General features: G+C 57.9%; 2 protein-coding genes across 4 annotated transcripts in view; both read left to right on the forward strand.

The window, feature by feature from the left end:
- Akap17a (A-kinase anchoring protein 17A) overlaps nucleotides 1-933 on the forward strand; it is a 20891-nt gene extending 19958 nt beyond the window's left edge. The window contains exon 6 of the mRNA XM_029556107.1: nucleotides 642-933. Coding sequence (XP_029411967.1) covers nucleotides 642-933 — 292 coding nt within the window. The remainder of the gene's footprint in view (nucleotides 1-641) is intronic.
- Asmt (acetylserotonin O-methyltransferase) lies at nucleotides 230-7198 on the forward strand. Of its 3 annotated transcripts, XM_029556119.1 has the most exons (8): nucleotides 230-1684; nucleotides 2860-3031; nucleotides 3393-3522; nucleotides 4936-5004; nucleotides 5149-5267; nucleotides 6003-6143; nucleotides 6388-6510; nucleotides 6918-7198. In XM_029556119.1, exons 1-8 carry the CDS (start codon nucleotides 1616-1618, stop codon nucleotides 7127-7129), a joined length of 1035 nt encoding a protein of 344 aa, XP_029411979.1. In that variant the 5' UTR covers nucleotides 230-1615; the 3' UTR covers nucleotides 7130-7198. The 3 variants fall into 3 exon arrangements, with proteins under 3 accessions (XP_029411979.1, XP_029411978.1, XP_029411977.1); XM_029556118.1 differs by lacking the exons at nucleotides 230-1684; nucleotides 2860-3031; nucleotides 3393-3522 and adding an exon at nucleotides 3537-3646 and having other exon boundaries at nucleotides 4856-5004; nucleotides 5149-5390; nucleotides 6242-7049; XM_029556117.1 differs by lacking the exons at nucleotides 230-1684; nucleotides 2860-3031; nucleotides 3393-3522 and having other exon boundaries at nucleotides 4107-5004; nucleotides 5149-5390; nucleotides 6242-7049.
- The last annotated feature ends 4749 nt before the right edge of the window (nucleotides 7199-11947 follow it).

Here is an 11947-nt window from a genome sequence, read left to right on the forward strand (position 1 = left end):
ACCCGCCCGCCGAGCTCCGAGCCGCGTCCGCCCGGAGGACCGAGAAGCGCCCCGATCCCGAGCCGAGCCGGGCCTTTGCGCGGCGGGAAGAAGACGGACCCACCTCCGAGCCCTGCAGTCCCCGGACGCCCGGAGGCCTGGCTCGGCCGCGTCTCGTCTCTCCTTGAAGCCGTTTTGGTAAATTATTTTGCTCGGACCTCGAGGCCAGAAGTTGATTTTCCAGGCGTCCGCCCGGAGGACCGAGAAGCGCCCCGATCCCGAGCCGAGCCGGGCCTTTGCGCGGCGGGAAGAAGACGGACCCACCTCCGAGCCCTGCAGTCCCCGGACGCCCGGAGGCCTGGCTCGGCCGCGTCTCGTCTCTCCTTGAAGCCGTTTTGGTAAATTATTTTGCTCGGACCTCGAGGCCAGAAGTTGATTTTCCAGTCGTTGCGCTTCTCGAAATCCAACCTGAGGCTCCGCCACCCCTTGGCCAGCGCGTCGCAGTTTTATGATAAAATAAAGTCCTTTTCCAGTGACCGGACTGGCGCCGTGTTGTCCTCTGGGGCCCTGTTGTGGGACGGCTGCGTGGTGGCCACACGCCACACGCTGGGGTCCACGGGGTAGGCACTGCGGGGTCAGTACTCTGTGGGTCCACGGGGTAGGCGCTGCGGGGTCCACGGGGTCAGCGATGTGGGTCTACGGGGTCAGCGCTGCGGGGTCCACGGGGTCAGCGATGTGGGTCTGCGGGGTCCACGGGGTCAGCGCTGTGGGTCTACGGGGTCAGCGCTGCGGGGTCCACGGGGTCAGCGCTGCGGGGTCCACGGCGTCAGCGCTGTGGGTCTACGGGGTCAGCGCTGCGGGGTCCGCGGGGTCAGCACTGTGGGTCTGCGGGGTCCTCCTAGACCACGAATGTACAGGGTCCGAATGATGTCATCCCCGTCCGTGAGGCAGTGATGACGCAGCCCCTCCCACTGGCCCCACCTCTACCCTGGGCTCTCATTCATGGGGGACGAGCCTGTCACATGGGAGCTTAGGAAGAATATTGCATGGTCAAGAACAAGGGGAGAAGACAGCCGGCAGCCCTAGTGTCCTGTCCCAGGACAAGCCCCCACTAGCTCCTCGGCCTGCCGGCTCTGAATCCACCCGCGACTTGCACTCGGTGACGTCACAGTCCCCTTGACGTGGCAGCTCTCATGCTGCGATTGCCCCTGCCCCCCGGGAGCCGGGTGTCCACGTCCTTTCTCTCCCGTGACTCTGGGTGACTCGGGCCAGTACTGGTCCCGGGGGAAGCTCAGTCGCCTTAACTTCCGCTAAATCCGCTCAGTTGTCTTAACTTCCTTTAAATCCGGGAAATCTGAGACAGCCTCGTAGGCTGATGACGTCAGGGGGGAGAAGCTGGCCTCAGAGTGTCATCAAGCACCTGGCGTCCAGGGCCACCCGGTGCTGTACACAGTCCTTCAATACAAATCCATCCAGCTTATAGACGACATCCAGGTGGGACGCTGACGTCAGCACCGAGCGCAGTGACGCGGCCTTTTCTGGAATGATCCGGCTTAAAGCGGCCGCTGCTCGGCAGCTCAGACCACTGTGCTGAGCTCGGGTGCTGTCAGCTCGGTGCCTCCCGAAGTCTGCAGGGATGAGTTCTTGTGAGGATGCGGCCTACCGCAGGCTGATGGAGTGTGCACACGGCTTCATGGTCTCCCAGGTATGGGGCGGATGGGGGCATACACTCGGGTGCTGAGCACAGTCATGGATCTGGCACAGAGAGGAAGGCTATGCCACAGCCTGGGGAAGAGGCTCAGTGGGTAGAGTGCTTGGAGCTTAATTGGTAGTGTTTTTAGCTCAGTTCGTAGGGTGCTTATAGCTCAGTAGGTAGGGTGCTTGTAGCTCAGTGGATGGAGTGCTTTGACTCGGTAGAATGCTTGTAGGTCAGTGGGTGGAGTGCTTGTAGTTTAGTACGTAGAGTCCTTGTACTTAGGTGAATAGAGTGGGTGTAGCTCAATGTGTAGAATGCTTAGAGCTCAGTGGGTGCAGTACTTGGGGCTCAGTGAGTGCAGTACTTGGGGCTCAGTGAGTGGAGTGCTTGTAGCTAGGTTTGTAGCTCAGTGGGTGTTGTGCTTGTAGCTAGGTAGGTAGAGTGCTTGGACCTCAGTGGCTTGAGTACTTGTAACTTGGTAGGTGGAGTGCTTGTAGCTAAGCAGACTGCTTGCAGCTCAGTGGGTCAAGTGCTTGTGGGTTTTTTTTTTTTACTTTTTTGTCTTTTTGGGACGGGGTCTCCCCGTAGCCCGAGCTGTCCCGGAACTCACCACGTAGACCAGGCTGGCCTTGAACTCACAGCTATCCGCCTGCCTCCGCCTCCCGAGTGCTGGGTTTAAAGGCGTGTGCCACCACTTCAGGCTCTGGGTGGAGGGCTTGTAGCTCAGTGGGTGGAGTGCTTGTAGCTCAGTAGGTAGAGCGCTTGTGGGTCAGTGGGTGGAGTGCTTTCACCTTAGTAGGTAGGGTGCTTGTAGCTTGGTTGGTGGAGTGCTCAGTAGGTCTCGTGCTGAGACTGAGACTGAGCACTGAGCACCGAGCGGCGCCCTCTCCCTTGCTGCCGGGTCGCTGGTGCTGCGCTGGCGCCCGGCCCAGTGCATGCTGGGTAATTCTGCTGCATACCCTCCTCAAAGTGCAGCTTCCAGGGATCCGAAAAACGGAGAACACATTCACTGTGCACAGCACCCCCCAGATAAACCGAGCGTCAGGCACCTTCCCGCCCAGGTAACCTAGCACCAGAGGATCCCCGGGTGCCGCAGAGCACCATGGGAGAAAGCGTCAGGTTGGAATGAGCCGAGTACTGGTGCTCGGTGCTGCCAGGTGCTGAGCGCCGAGTCTTCTCCACAGGTTGTGTTCGCGGCCTGCGAGCTGCGAGTGTTTGATGCCCTGGATGCTTTGGGGCCCCTGGACGCAGACGCCGTGGCCGAGCGACTGAGCACCAGCACCCGGGGCACTGAGCTGCTGTTGGACACCTGTGTGGGCCTGGGGCTGCTGCACGTGGACGTGCGGGGCGGGCGAGGTGAGGGGCGTCGGTCTAGGGGGAGGGGTGACGTCAGCCTAAGGGGGGCGCTGGCCAGGCCCTGATGTCACTCGGGCCGGGCCTCGACTACGCTGCGGGTCACTTCGTCCCCCAGGCGGGGCGGGGACGTGACGCGCTGAGGCAGGATGCCGTGAGCGCTTCGGCCGTGGGAGTGCTGCACTGTGTGGCGCCGTGTGCACAGGTCCCGAGGTCCGGCTCGCAGCCCGCAGGATGCGCCGCACACGGGCCCCGCTCCGCGCTGCCTGGGTGCTGTGCAGAGTCGCCTTGGGGTGCAGGGTATGACGCCGCTGGTCCTCCGGGCCGGCCCTGCGGCGCCAGCTTTCCACTTTCTTGTCTTGAGCTCGGTACTCGAACTCGGAGCTGTCCAGCACCTTCCTGGCCAGCGGGGGTACTCAGTCTCAGCACCACCTGCTGCTCTACCTAGCGGGAACCCCGTATCGCTGCTGGGGCAGCCTGGCCCGGGCGGTGAGGTGAGTGACGCAGCTCCCAGCATGCACCGCGCCGGGGGCGGGGGCGGGGAGGACAGAGACCAGCACCCCGGAGGAGGACTGAGTGATAGAGACAAGCACCCAGCGGAAGGACCGAGGGCCAGAAGTAAGCACCCAGCAGGAGGACGGAGGGACGGAGGGACCCGGCCGGACTGGGGAACAGGTGACACACAGGTCGATGCCCGCGCAGGCAGGTCATGGACCGCACAGGGATGGACTTGATCGATCTGTGTTCACGGGCGGGTCGGTGATAGGAAGGGACGGGACAGGCGGGACCCGCGGAGCGCGGAGGAGCTCATCCATGCACAGGTGCATGACGGGTACCCGGACCCGATAGACACAGCGAGTGACGTGATGGGTCAGATCGATGACCCGGCACGTTGACAGATCGCAACACAAGGGAAGCGCACAGACATGCTCAGTCGATAAGTAGATTGACGACAGACCGAGGATTGCTGGATGGAGGGCAGACATGATCAATCGATCGGTAAGGAGATTGACGCTAGATCATCCACTGACCGATCATCGTGACAGACAGACAGATGACAGATAGGAGATCTCGACGATAGGTGACGACAGATGACAGCAGACGGATAAGTGCATTGATGACGGGCAGATGATGTCACAGATCATCAATACAAGGATTCGTAGAGGACAGACATGATCCATTGATAGATGATGAGTAGAGTAATGATACATGACGTATTGACAGATCATCAATACAAGGACTGATAGACACAGACGTGATAAAGATGATGAGCAGATTGATGACAATGATGGAGGACAGGCGTGATCAATCGATAGATGATGAGTAGATCGATGACGATATTTCGACACACAGATCACGAATATAAGGACCGATAGAGGACGGACGTTATGGGCAGATCGATGACTGACAGCCGATGTCTTCAGAGATGGTGAACACGAGGATCGGGAGACCCGGGAGGACAGACGTGGCTGAGAAACAGATTGACAGACGACAGACAGATAACGCGGGGATTGGTGACAGACGTAGGGACACAGATCGCGGATAGACGATGGCGGACAGAGGACAGACAGAAGGAATACATGGATGACAGACGCATGATGGAGGACAGGCCGGGGAGGTAGTCATGCGTGGATACTAGACGTGATACACGACAGGACACGCACGCTGAATGCCGGATGACAGCCGGTGACGCGGCAGACATAATTAATGGACAGACGATAGATGGATCCTGCAGGACAGTCAGGGTAAATAGATGAGACATGACGGGACAGGCATGATGGTCGATACAAGATAGCTGGATCACAGCGGACACGCGATGCTACACAGATGGATGACGACACAGACGGGATAAATCCATAGACGACAGACATGATGAGCCGGTACATGACAGGGGCACTTTTCCCCAGGCAAGGCCGGAACCAGTACCCTGAGGCGCTAGGTGTTCCCTCCCACGAGCCCTTCGCCGCCATCTACAGGTGAGTGTGGGGGTGGCCTGACCTCATCCCGAAGTCTCTGGGAGGGAGGCTGTGCACCGCGGGGACGTCGCCCCTCCCTCGGGAGTACCGAGTCAAGCACCGCGTGGGGTTGGCGGGGGTGCTCAGTGTGGTGTCCCACGCCAGGTCCGAGGCCGAGCGGCTGCGGTTCATGCGGGGCCTCCAGGACATGTGGCGCGTGTGCGGCCGGCGCGTCATGGCCGCCTTCGACCTGTCGCCCTTCCGCGTCATCTGTGACGTCGGCGGTGAGCCCCCACCCGTGACCGCTGTCCACCTAGTTCCCAGCACCGCTGTCCGCCTAGATCCCAGCACCGCTGTCCACCTAGTTCTCAGCACCACCGTCCACCTAGTCTCAGCACTATTGTCAGGTCACAGAAGAACATTGAGTGCCGGTCAGGGTTTTCAGGAGGGCTAGCCTGTGGTCTCTGTGGCTTTGGACCTGTGGTGACAGCAGAGCATCATGGGAGCACAGGGGCTGCTGACGTCATGGTGGACCAGCAGAGGAGACTGGGGTACGAGTCTCCATCGCCTCGCGCGGTAATCTCCGGAGGGGTGCGCTGATGATGTCACAGTTTCCAGTGACGGTCGCTCCCCTCCAAGCCGCGCTTCTTAGCGTCTGTGTACTGTGCACAGCACCCCGTTAGAGTCTCCGGCCTTAGAGTTCGGTCTCCAGAGCGTCTGTCAAGGGGTCCTGGTGGTTTGGGCCAACCTGGGGTGCACACAAGTCATCAGTGGCCGATGACGACAAAGGAAGTGACGTCACAGTGGAAGGGACTCGAACCCCAGGCTCTTCTCTACTTCCTGTCTGCCACGACGTCACAACTCTGCTGCCCCACGTGCTCCCATGATGCTCAAGGCCGTCTGCACGCTCACGACCTACCCGCACACCCCAGGGGTGCTTGAAGGCTGTGCAGAGTACCCCCCACTTCCGCCCCCCCATCCGCCCCCTTCCCAGCGTGTCCCTCGGTGTCTGCTCCCAGGCGGCTCTGGCGCTCTGGCCAAGGACTGTGCGGCTCTGTACCCCGGAAGTCGGGTGACCGTGTTCGACGTCCCGGAAGTCGTCAGCGCTGCCAAGACCCACTTCCGGTTCCACCGGGAAGGGCGCATCGAGTTCTGCGCAGGTGCGTCTGCGCTGTGGGTGCTGGGAACCGAGTACCCCTCCAGGCTCTTGTTGGTGCTGGTGCGCAGTTGGTGCTGGCCCCCGCACCGGTGGACGCAGGTGCGTCTGCGCTGTGGGTGCTGGGAACCGAGTACCCCTCAAGAGCGCTTCAGGCTCTTGTTGGTGCTGGTGCGCAGTTGGTGCTGGCCCCCGCACCGGTGGCGTGGACTGTGCGCACAGTACTCACAGGTGTCCTGGGGGCACAGGGGACTTCTTCCAGGACGACCTCCCGGAGGCCGAGCTCTACATACTGGCCCGGATCTTACACGACTGGTCGGACGGGGACTGTGCGAGGCTCCTCGCGAGGATCCACCAGGCCTGCGCCCCAGGTGGGCGGCGGGGACCACCTAGCCACGAGCACTCACACACATATGGGGAACATGAACGACTTAGCTACAAGCACTCAAACACGGGAAAAATGCACGACTTAGCTACAAGCACCCGAACACACAAGAAAAATGCTCGACTTAGCTACCACCACTCAAAGACGGAAAAACCCATGACTTAGCTACAAGCACTCAAACAGAAAGGGGATAGAATCCATGATGTAGTTACAAGCATTCTCAAGCACATAGGGAAAATATCCACGACTTAGCTACAAGCACTCAAACATATGGGAAAAATCCACTACTTAGCTACAAGCAGTGAAACAGGGAGGTGTGCACCAACTCCAGGAGTCTAAGTTGCGCCAACGTGGGGTGCTGGACTCGGTGTTCATGCTCATTTCTGTCCCCAGGCGGGGGCGTCCTGGTGATCGAGAGCGTCCTGGACGAGGACGGGCGGGGCCCTGTCAGTACCCTGCTCTTGTCCCTGAACATGCTGGTGCAGACGGAGGGCCAGGAGAGGACTGTGACCCAGTACCGCGCGCTCACGGCCTCCGCCGGCTTCCCACGATTCAAGTGGGAGAAGACCGGGGGCGTCTATGACGTCATGCTAGCCCGGAAGTGACGCCAACGTGGGGCTGGGGTGCGGGAAGCGCAGACTTAGCAGTAAACACTCTGCGTCTCGTGGATCCCATTGCGCTTGGTACATGATCTTTCTCCACGCTGTAGCTGGGTCGGGGTCCCCACGGTGCTGTGTGTTAAGTTGTCCTGGGGCACATGACGTCAATTTACGGACACTGCACCGCAAGGCGGCTTTCCTGTCAGCCTTCTCCTTCCTGTGGGCGGCAGCAACTCCCGTGATCCCTTGCGGCCGGGGATCGAGCGGGAAGAGCCCGGAACCCGACCCCGGCCGGGGTACTGTGGCCCCAGCACCCTCCTCACACGAGGTGAGGTCAGAAGCTCCATTACTATGTCCAGACACAAGCAAGCACTCTACCCACTGAGCTACAAGCACTGTGCACATTGAGCCACAAGCACTCTATTCACTGAGCTATAAGCACTGTGTGCACTGAGTTACAGGTACTCTACCCACTGAGCTTCAAGCACTCTGTCCACTGTTATAAGCACTCTGCTCACTGAACCAAATCCCTAGTTCCCACAAACCTGCCCTCCGCCCAGGTGGATCTTGGAAGCCAGGCCGTGAGGCTCCTCTGGCCCAGACTCCGCATTCAGCACCTTGCTGTTGGTCATGAGGGTTTCTCATCCTGAAGTTGTCCACAGACTGTGGTCATTCTTTTAGTTTCCTAAAGGAACTCAGTTGTCAGCGGGTGCTGAGCTCAGTACTTGAGACAAGTCTCCCTTTGGTCTGGATTAGGTTAATGAAGCAGGAACACCCTCCTGAAAGTGGGCGGCACTGTAGGACTGAGTTCTCAGTACTGCGTTGGGGGTTTAGCCCCAGGCTGTGGTTTGTGGGTGTCGAGTCTGGGCCGTGTCTCCGTCCACCTGGAATCAGCTACCGAGTCCAGCACCTTCCCTGGGGATTAAGGAGGCTCCATGGAGACACGGAGAGGAGCAGGTGGCTCACAGGGTGGAGTTTCAGGACACCCTGCTCCCCACGTGGGTGCTGGGAACCGAGTCCTTTGCAAGGTTGCTGCTGTGTCTAAGCTCTGCTGGGTGCTGAACTACGCCCAAGTGATTGACAGTTCAGGGCTGCGCTACCCTGGAGTCCGTGTGGCCGGAGCCTCGGTTGTTATTCCAGAGCTCAGTCCCTCTTTGGGACAGGAGGGTGTGGGGGGGTGATTGACGTGGGGAATCCAGGTGATTGACAGCTGCAGTCGCCCGTGCACACGGCTCCTGTCCACAGAGATGGGACTCGACGGCCTCATGCAGGGACCCCCGGCTGTGGATGTAGTGCTTGTAGCTCGGTGGGTAGGGTGCTTGTAGTTCAATGGGTAGAGTGCTTGTAGCTACTGGCACAGTACTTGTAGCTCACCGGGCAGAGTGCTTGCAGCTCGGAGGACAGAGTGCTTGTAGCTCAGTAGGTGGACTGCTTGTAGCTCAATGTACAGAGATTGTAACTCAGTAGATAGAGTGTTTGAGGCTCAGTGTTGAGTGCTTGTTGCTACTGGCACAGTACTTGTAGCTCAGTGGGTAGAGTGCTTATAGCTCAGTGGCCAGAGTGCCTGTAGCTCAGTGCCCAGAGTGCTTGTAGCTCAGTGGCCAGAGTGCTTATAGTTCAGTGGCCAGAGTGCTTGTAGCTCAGTGGCCAGAGTGCCTGTAGCTCAGTGAGTAGAGTGCTTGTAGCTCAGTGGCCAGAGTGCTTGTAGCTCAGTGGCTGGAGTGCTTGTAGCTCAGTGGCTGGAGTGCTTAGAGTTCAGTGGCCAGAGTGCTTATAGTTCAGTGGCCAGAGTGCCTGTAGCTCAGAGGCCACACTGCTTGTAGCTCAGTGTAGAGTGCTTGTAGCTCAGTGTTGAGTGCTTGTAGCTACTGGGCATAGTACTTGTAGCTCAGTGGCCAGAGTGCTTGTAGCTCAGTGGCCACACTGCTTGTAGCTCAGTGTAGAGTGCTTGTAGCTCAGTGTTGAGTGCTTGTAGCTACTGGGCATAGTACTTGTAGCTCAGTGGCCAGAGTGCTTGTAGCTCAGTGGCCACACTGCTTGTAGCTCAGTGTAGAGTGCTTGTAGCTCAGTGTTGAGTGCTTGTAGCTACTGGGCATAGTACTTGTAGCTCAGTGGCCAGAGTGCTTGTAGCTCAGTGGCCACACTGCTTGTAGCTCAGTGTAGAGTGCTTGTAGCTCAGTGTTGAGTGCTTGTAGCTACTGGGCATAGTACTTGTAGCTCAGTGGCCAGAGTGCTTGTAGCTCAGTGGCCACACTGCTTGTAGCTCAGTGTAGAGTGCTTGTAGCTCAGTGTTGAGTGCTTGTAGCTACTGGGCATAGTACTTGTAGCTCAGTGGCCAGAGTGCTTGTAGCTCAGTGGCCACACTGCTTGTAGCTCAGTGTAGAGTGCTTGTAGCTCAGTGTTGAGTGCTTGTAGCTACTGGGCATAGTACTTGTAGCTCAGTGGCCAGAGTGCTTGTAGCTCAGTGGCCACACTGCTTGTAGCTCAGTGTAGAGTGCTTGTAGCTCAGTGTTGAGTGCTTGTAGCTACTGGGCATAGTACTTGTAGCTCAGTGGCCAGAGTGCTTGTAGCTCAGTGGCCACACTGCTTGTAGCTCAGTGTAGAGTGCTTGTAGCTCAGTGTTGAGTGCTTGTAGCTACTGGGCATAGTACTTGTAGCTCAGTGGCCAGAGTGCTTGTAGCTCAGTGGCCACACTGCTTGTAGCTCAGTGTAGAGTGCTTGTAGCTCAGTGTTGAGTGCTTGTAGCTACTGGGCATAGTACTTGTAGCTCAGTGGCCAGAGTGCTTGTAGCTCAGTGGCCACACTGCTTGTAGCTCAGTGTAGAGTGCTTGTAGCTCAGTGTTGAGTGCTTGTAGCTACTGGGCATAGTACTTGTAGCTCAGTGGCCAGAGTGCTTGTAGCTCAGTGGCCACACTGCTTGTAGCTCAGTGTAGAGTGCTTGTAGCTCAGTGTTGAGTGCTTGTAGCTACTGGGCATAGTACTTGTAGCTCAGTGGCCAGAGTGCTTGTAGCTCAGTGGCCACACTGCTTGTAGCTCAGTGTAGAGTGCTTGTAGCTCAGTGTTGAGTGCTTGTAGCTACTGGGCATAGTACTTGTAGCTCAGTGGCCAGAGTGCTTGTAGCTCAGTGGCCACACTGCTTGTAGCTCAGTGTAGAGTGCTTGTAGCTCAGTGTTGAGTGCTTGTAGCTACTGGGCATAGTACTTGTAGCTCAGTGGCCAGAGTGCTTGTAGCTCAGTGGCCACACTGCTTGTAGCTCAGTGTAGAGTGCTTGTAGCTCAGTGTTGAGTGCTTGTAGCTACTGGGCATAGTACTTGTAGCTCAGTGGCCAGAGTGCTTGTAGCTCAGTGGCCACACTGCTTGTAGCTCAGTGTAGAGTGCTTGTAGCTCAGTGTTGAGTGCTTGTAGCTACTGGGCATAGTACTTGTAGCTCAGTGGCCAGAGTGCTTGTAGCTCAGTGGCCACACTGCTTGTAGCTCAGTGTAGAGTGCTTGTAGCTCAGTGTTGAGTGCTTGTAGCTACTGGGCATAGTACTTGTAGCTCAGTGGCCAGAGTGCTTGTAGCTCAGTGGCCACACTGCTTGTAGCTCAGTGTAGAGTGCTTGTAGCTCAGTGTTGAGTGCTTGTAGCTACTGGGCATAGTACTTGTAGCTCAGTGGCCAGAGTGCTTGTAGCTCAGTGGCCACACTGCTTGTAGCTCAGTGTAGAGTGCTTGTAGCTCAGTGTTGAGTGCTTGTAGCTACTGGGCATAGTACTTGTAGCTCAGTGGCCAGAGTGCTTGTAGCTCAGTGGCCACACTGCTTGTAGCTCAGTGTAGAGTGCTTGTAGCTCAGTGTTGAGTGCTTGTAGCTACTGGGCATAGTACTTGTAGCTCAGTGGCCAGAGTGCTTGTAGCTCAGTGGCCACACTGCTTGTAGCTCAGTGTAGAGTGCTTGTAGCTCAGTGTTGAGTGCTTGTAGCTACTGGGCATAGTACTTGTAGCTCAGTGGCCAGAGTGCTTGTAGCTCAGTGGCCACACTGCTTGTAGCTCAGTGTAGAGTGCTTGTAGCTACTGGGTACAGTGCTTGTAACTCAGCAGAGTGCTTGTAGCTCAGTGTAGAGTGCTTGTAGCTCAGTGGCCAGAGTGCCTGTAGCTCAGAGGCCACACTGCTTGTAGCTCAGTGTAGAGTGCTTGTAGCTACTGTGCATAGTACTTGTAGCTCAGTGGCTGGAGTGCTTGTAGGTCAGTGGCCAGAGTGCTTGTAGGTCAGTGGCCAGAGTGCTTGTAGCTCAGTGGCCAGAGTGCCTGTAGCTCAGTGGCCAGAGTGCCTGTAGCTCAGTGGCCAGAGTGCCTGTAGCTCAGTGGCCAGAGTGCCTGTAGCTCAGTGGCCAGAGTGCCTGTAGCTCAGTGGCCAGAGTGCCTGTAGCTCAGTGGCCAGAGTGCCTGTAGCTCAGTGGCCAGAGTGCCTGTAGCTCAGTGGCCAGAGTGCCTGTAGCTCAGTGGCCAGAGTGCCTGTAGCTCAGTGGCCAGAGTGCCTGTAGCTCAGTGGCCAGAGTGCCTGTAGCTCAGTGGCCAGAGTGCCTGTAGCTCAGTGGCCAGAGTGCCTGTAGCTCAGTGGCCAGAGGGCCTGTAGCTCAGTGGGCAGAGTGCTTGTAGGTCAGTGGGTAGAGTACTTGCAGCTCAGTGGGCAGAGTGCTTGTAGCTGAGTGGATGGAGGGGAGGTGAGGGTGGGAAGGTCTATCTCGGGCAAACGTCACCTAGCCCTGTGCTTCCGTCTTGCAGAGCTCAACTTTTGTGTCCAACACGACGGTGAGTGACCCGGGTCCTGACACCCCCCAGCCCCAACCC

The sequence above is a fragment of the Nannospalax galili genome, unplaced genomic scaffold, assembly GCF_000622305.1.
Source record: "Nannospalax galili isolate Female #2095 unplaced genomic scaffold, S.galili_v1.0 scaffold3027, whole genome shotgun sequence".
NCBI lineage: Eukaryota > Metazoa > Chordata > Mammalia > Rodentia > Spalacidae > Nannospalax > Nannospalax galili.

What these genes read in the sequence shown, in the direction of transcription:
- Asmt (XM_029556119.1), top strand. Translation starts at nt 1,616, where the DNA reads ATGAGTTCTTGTGAGGATGCGGCCTACCGCAGGCTGATGGAGTGTGCA. An exon ending in CCCTTCGCCGCCATCTACAG is followed by an intron (nt 5,005 to 5,148) that starts GTGAGTGTGGGG and finishes GTCCCACGCCAG; the next exon opens with GTCCGAGGCCGAGCGGCTGC. An exon ending in CCACCAGGCCTGCGCCCCAG is followed by an intron (nt 6,511 to 6,917) that starts GTGGGCGGCGGG and finishes TTCTGTCCCCAG; the next exon opens with GCGGGGGCGTCCTGGTGATC.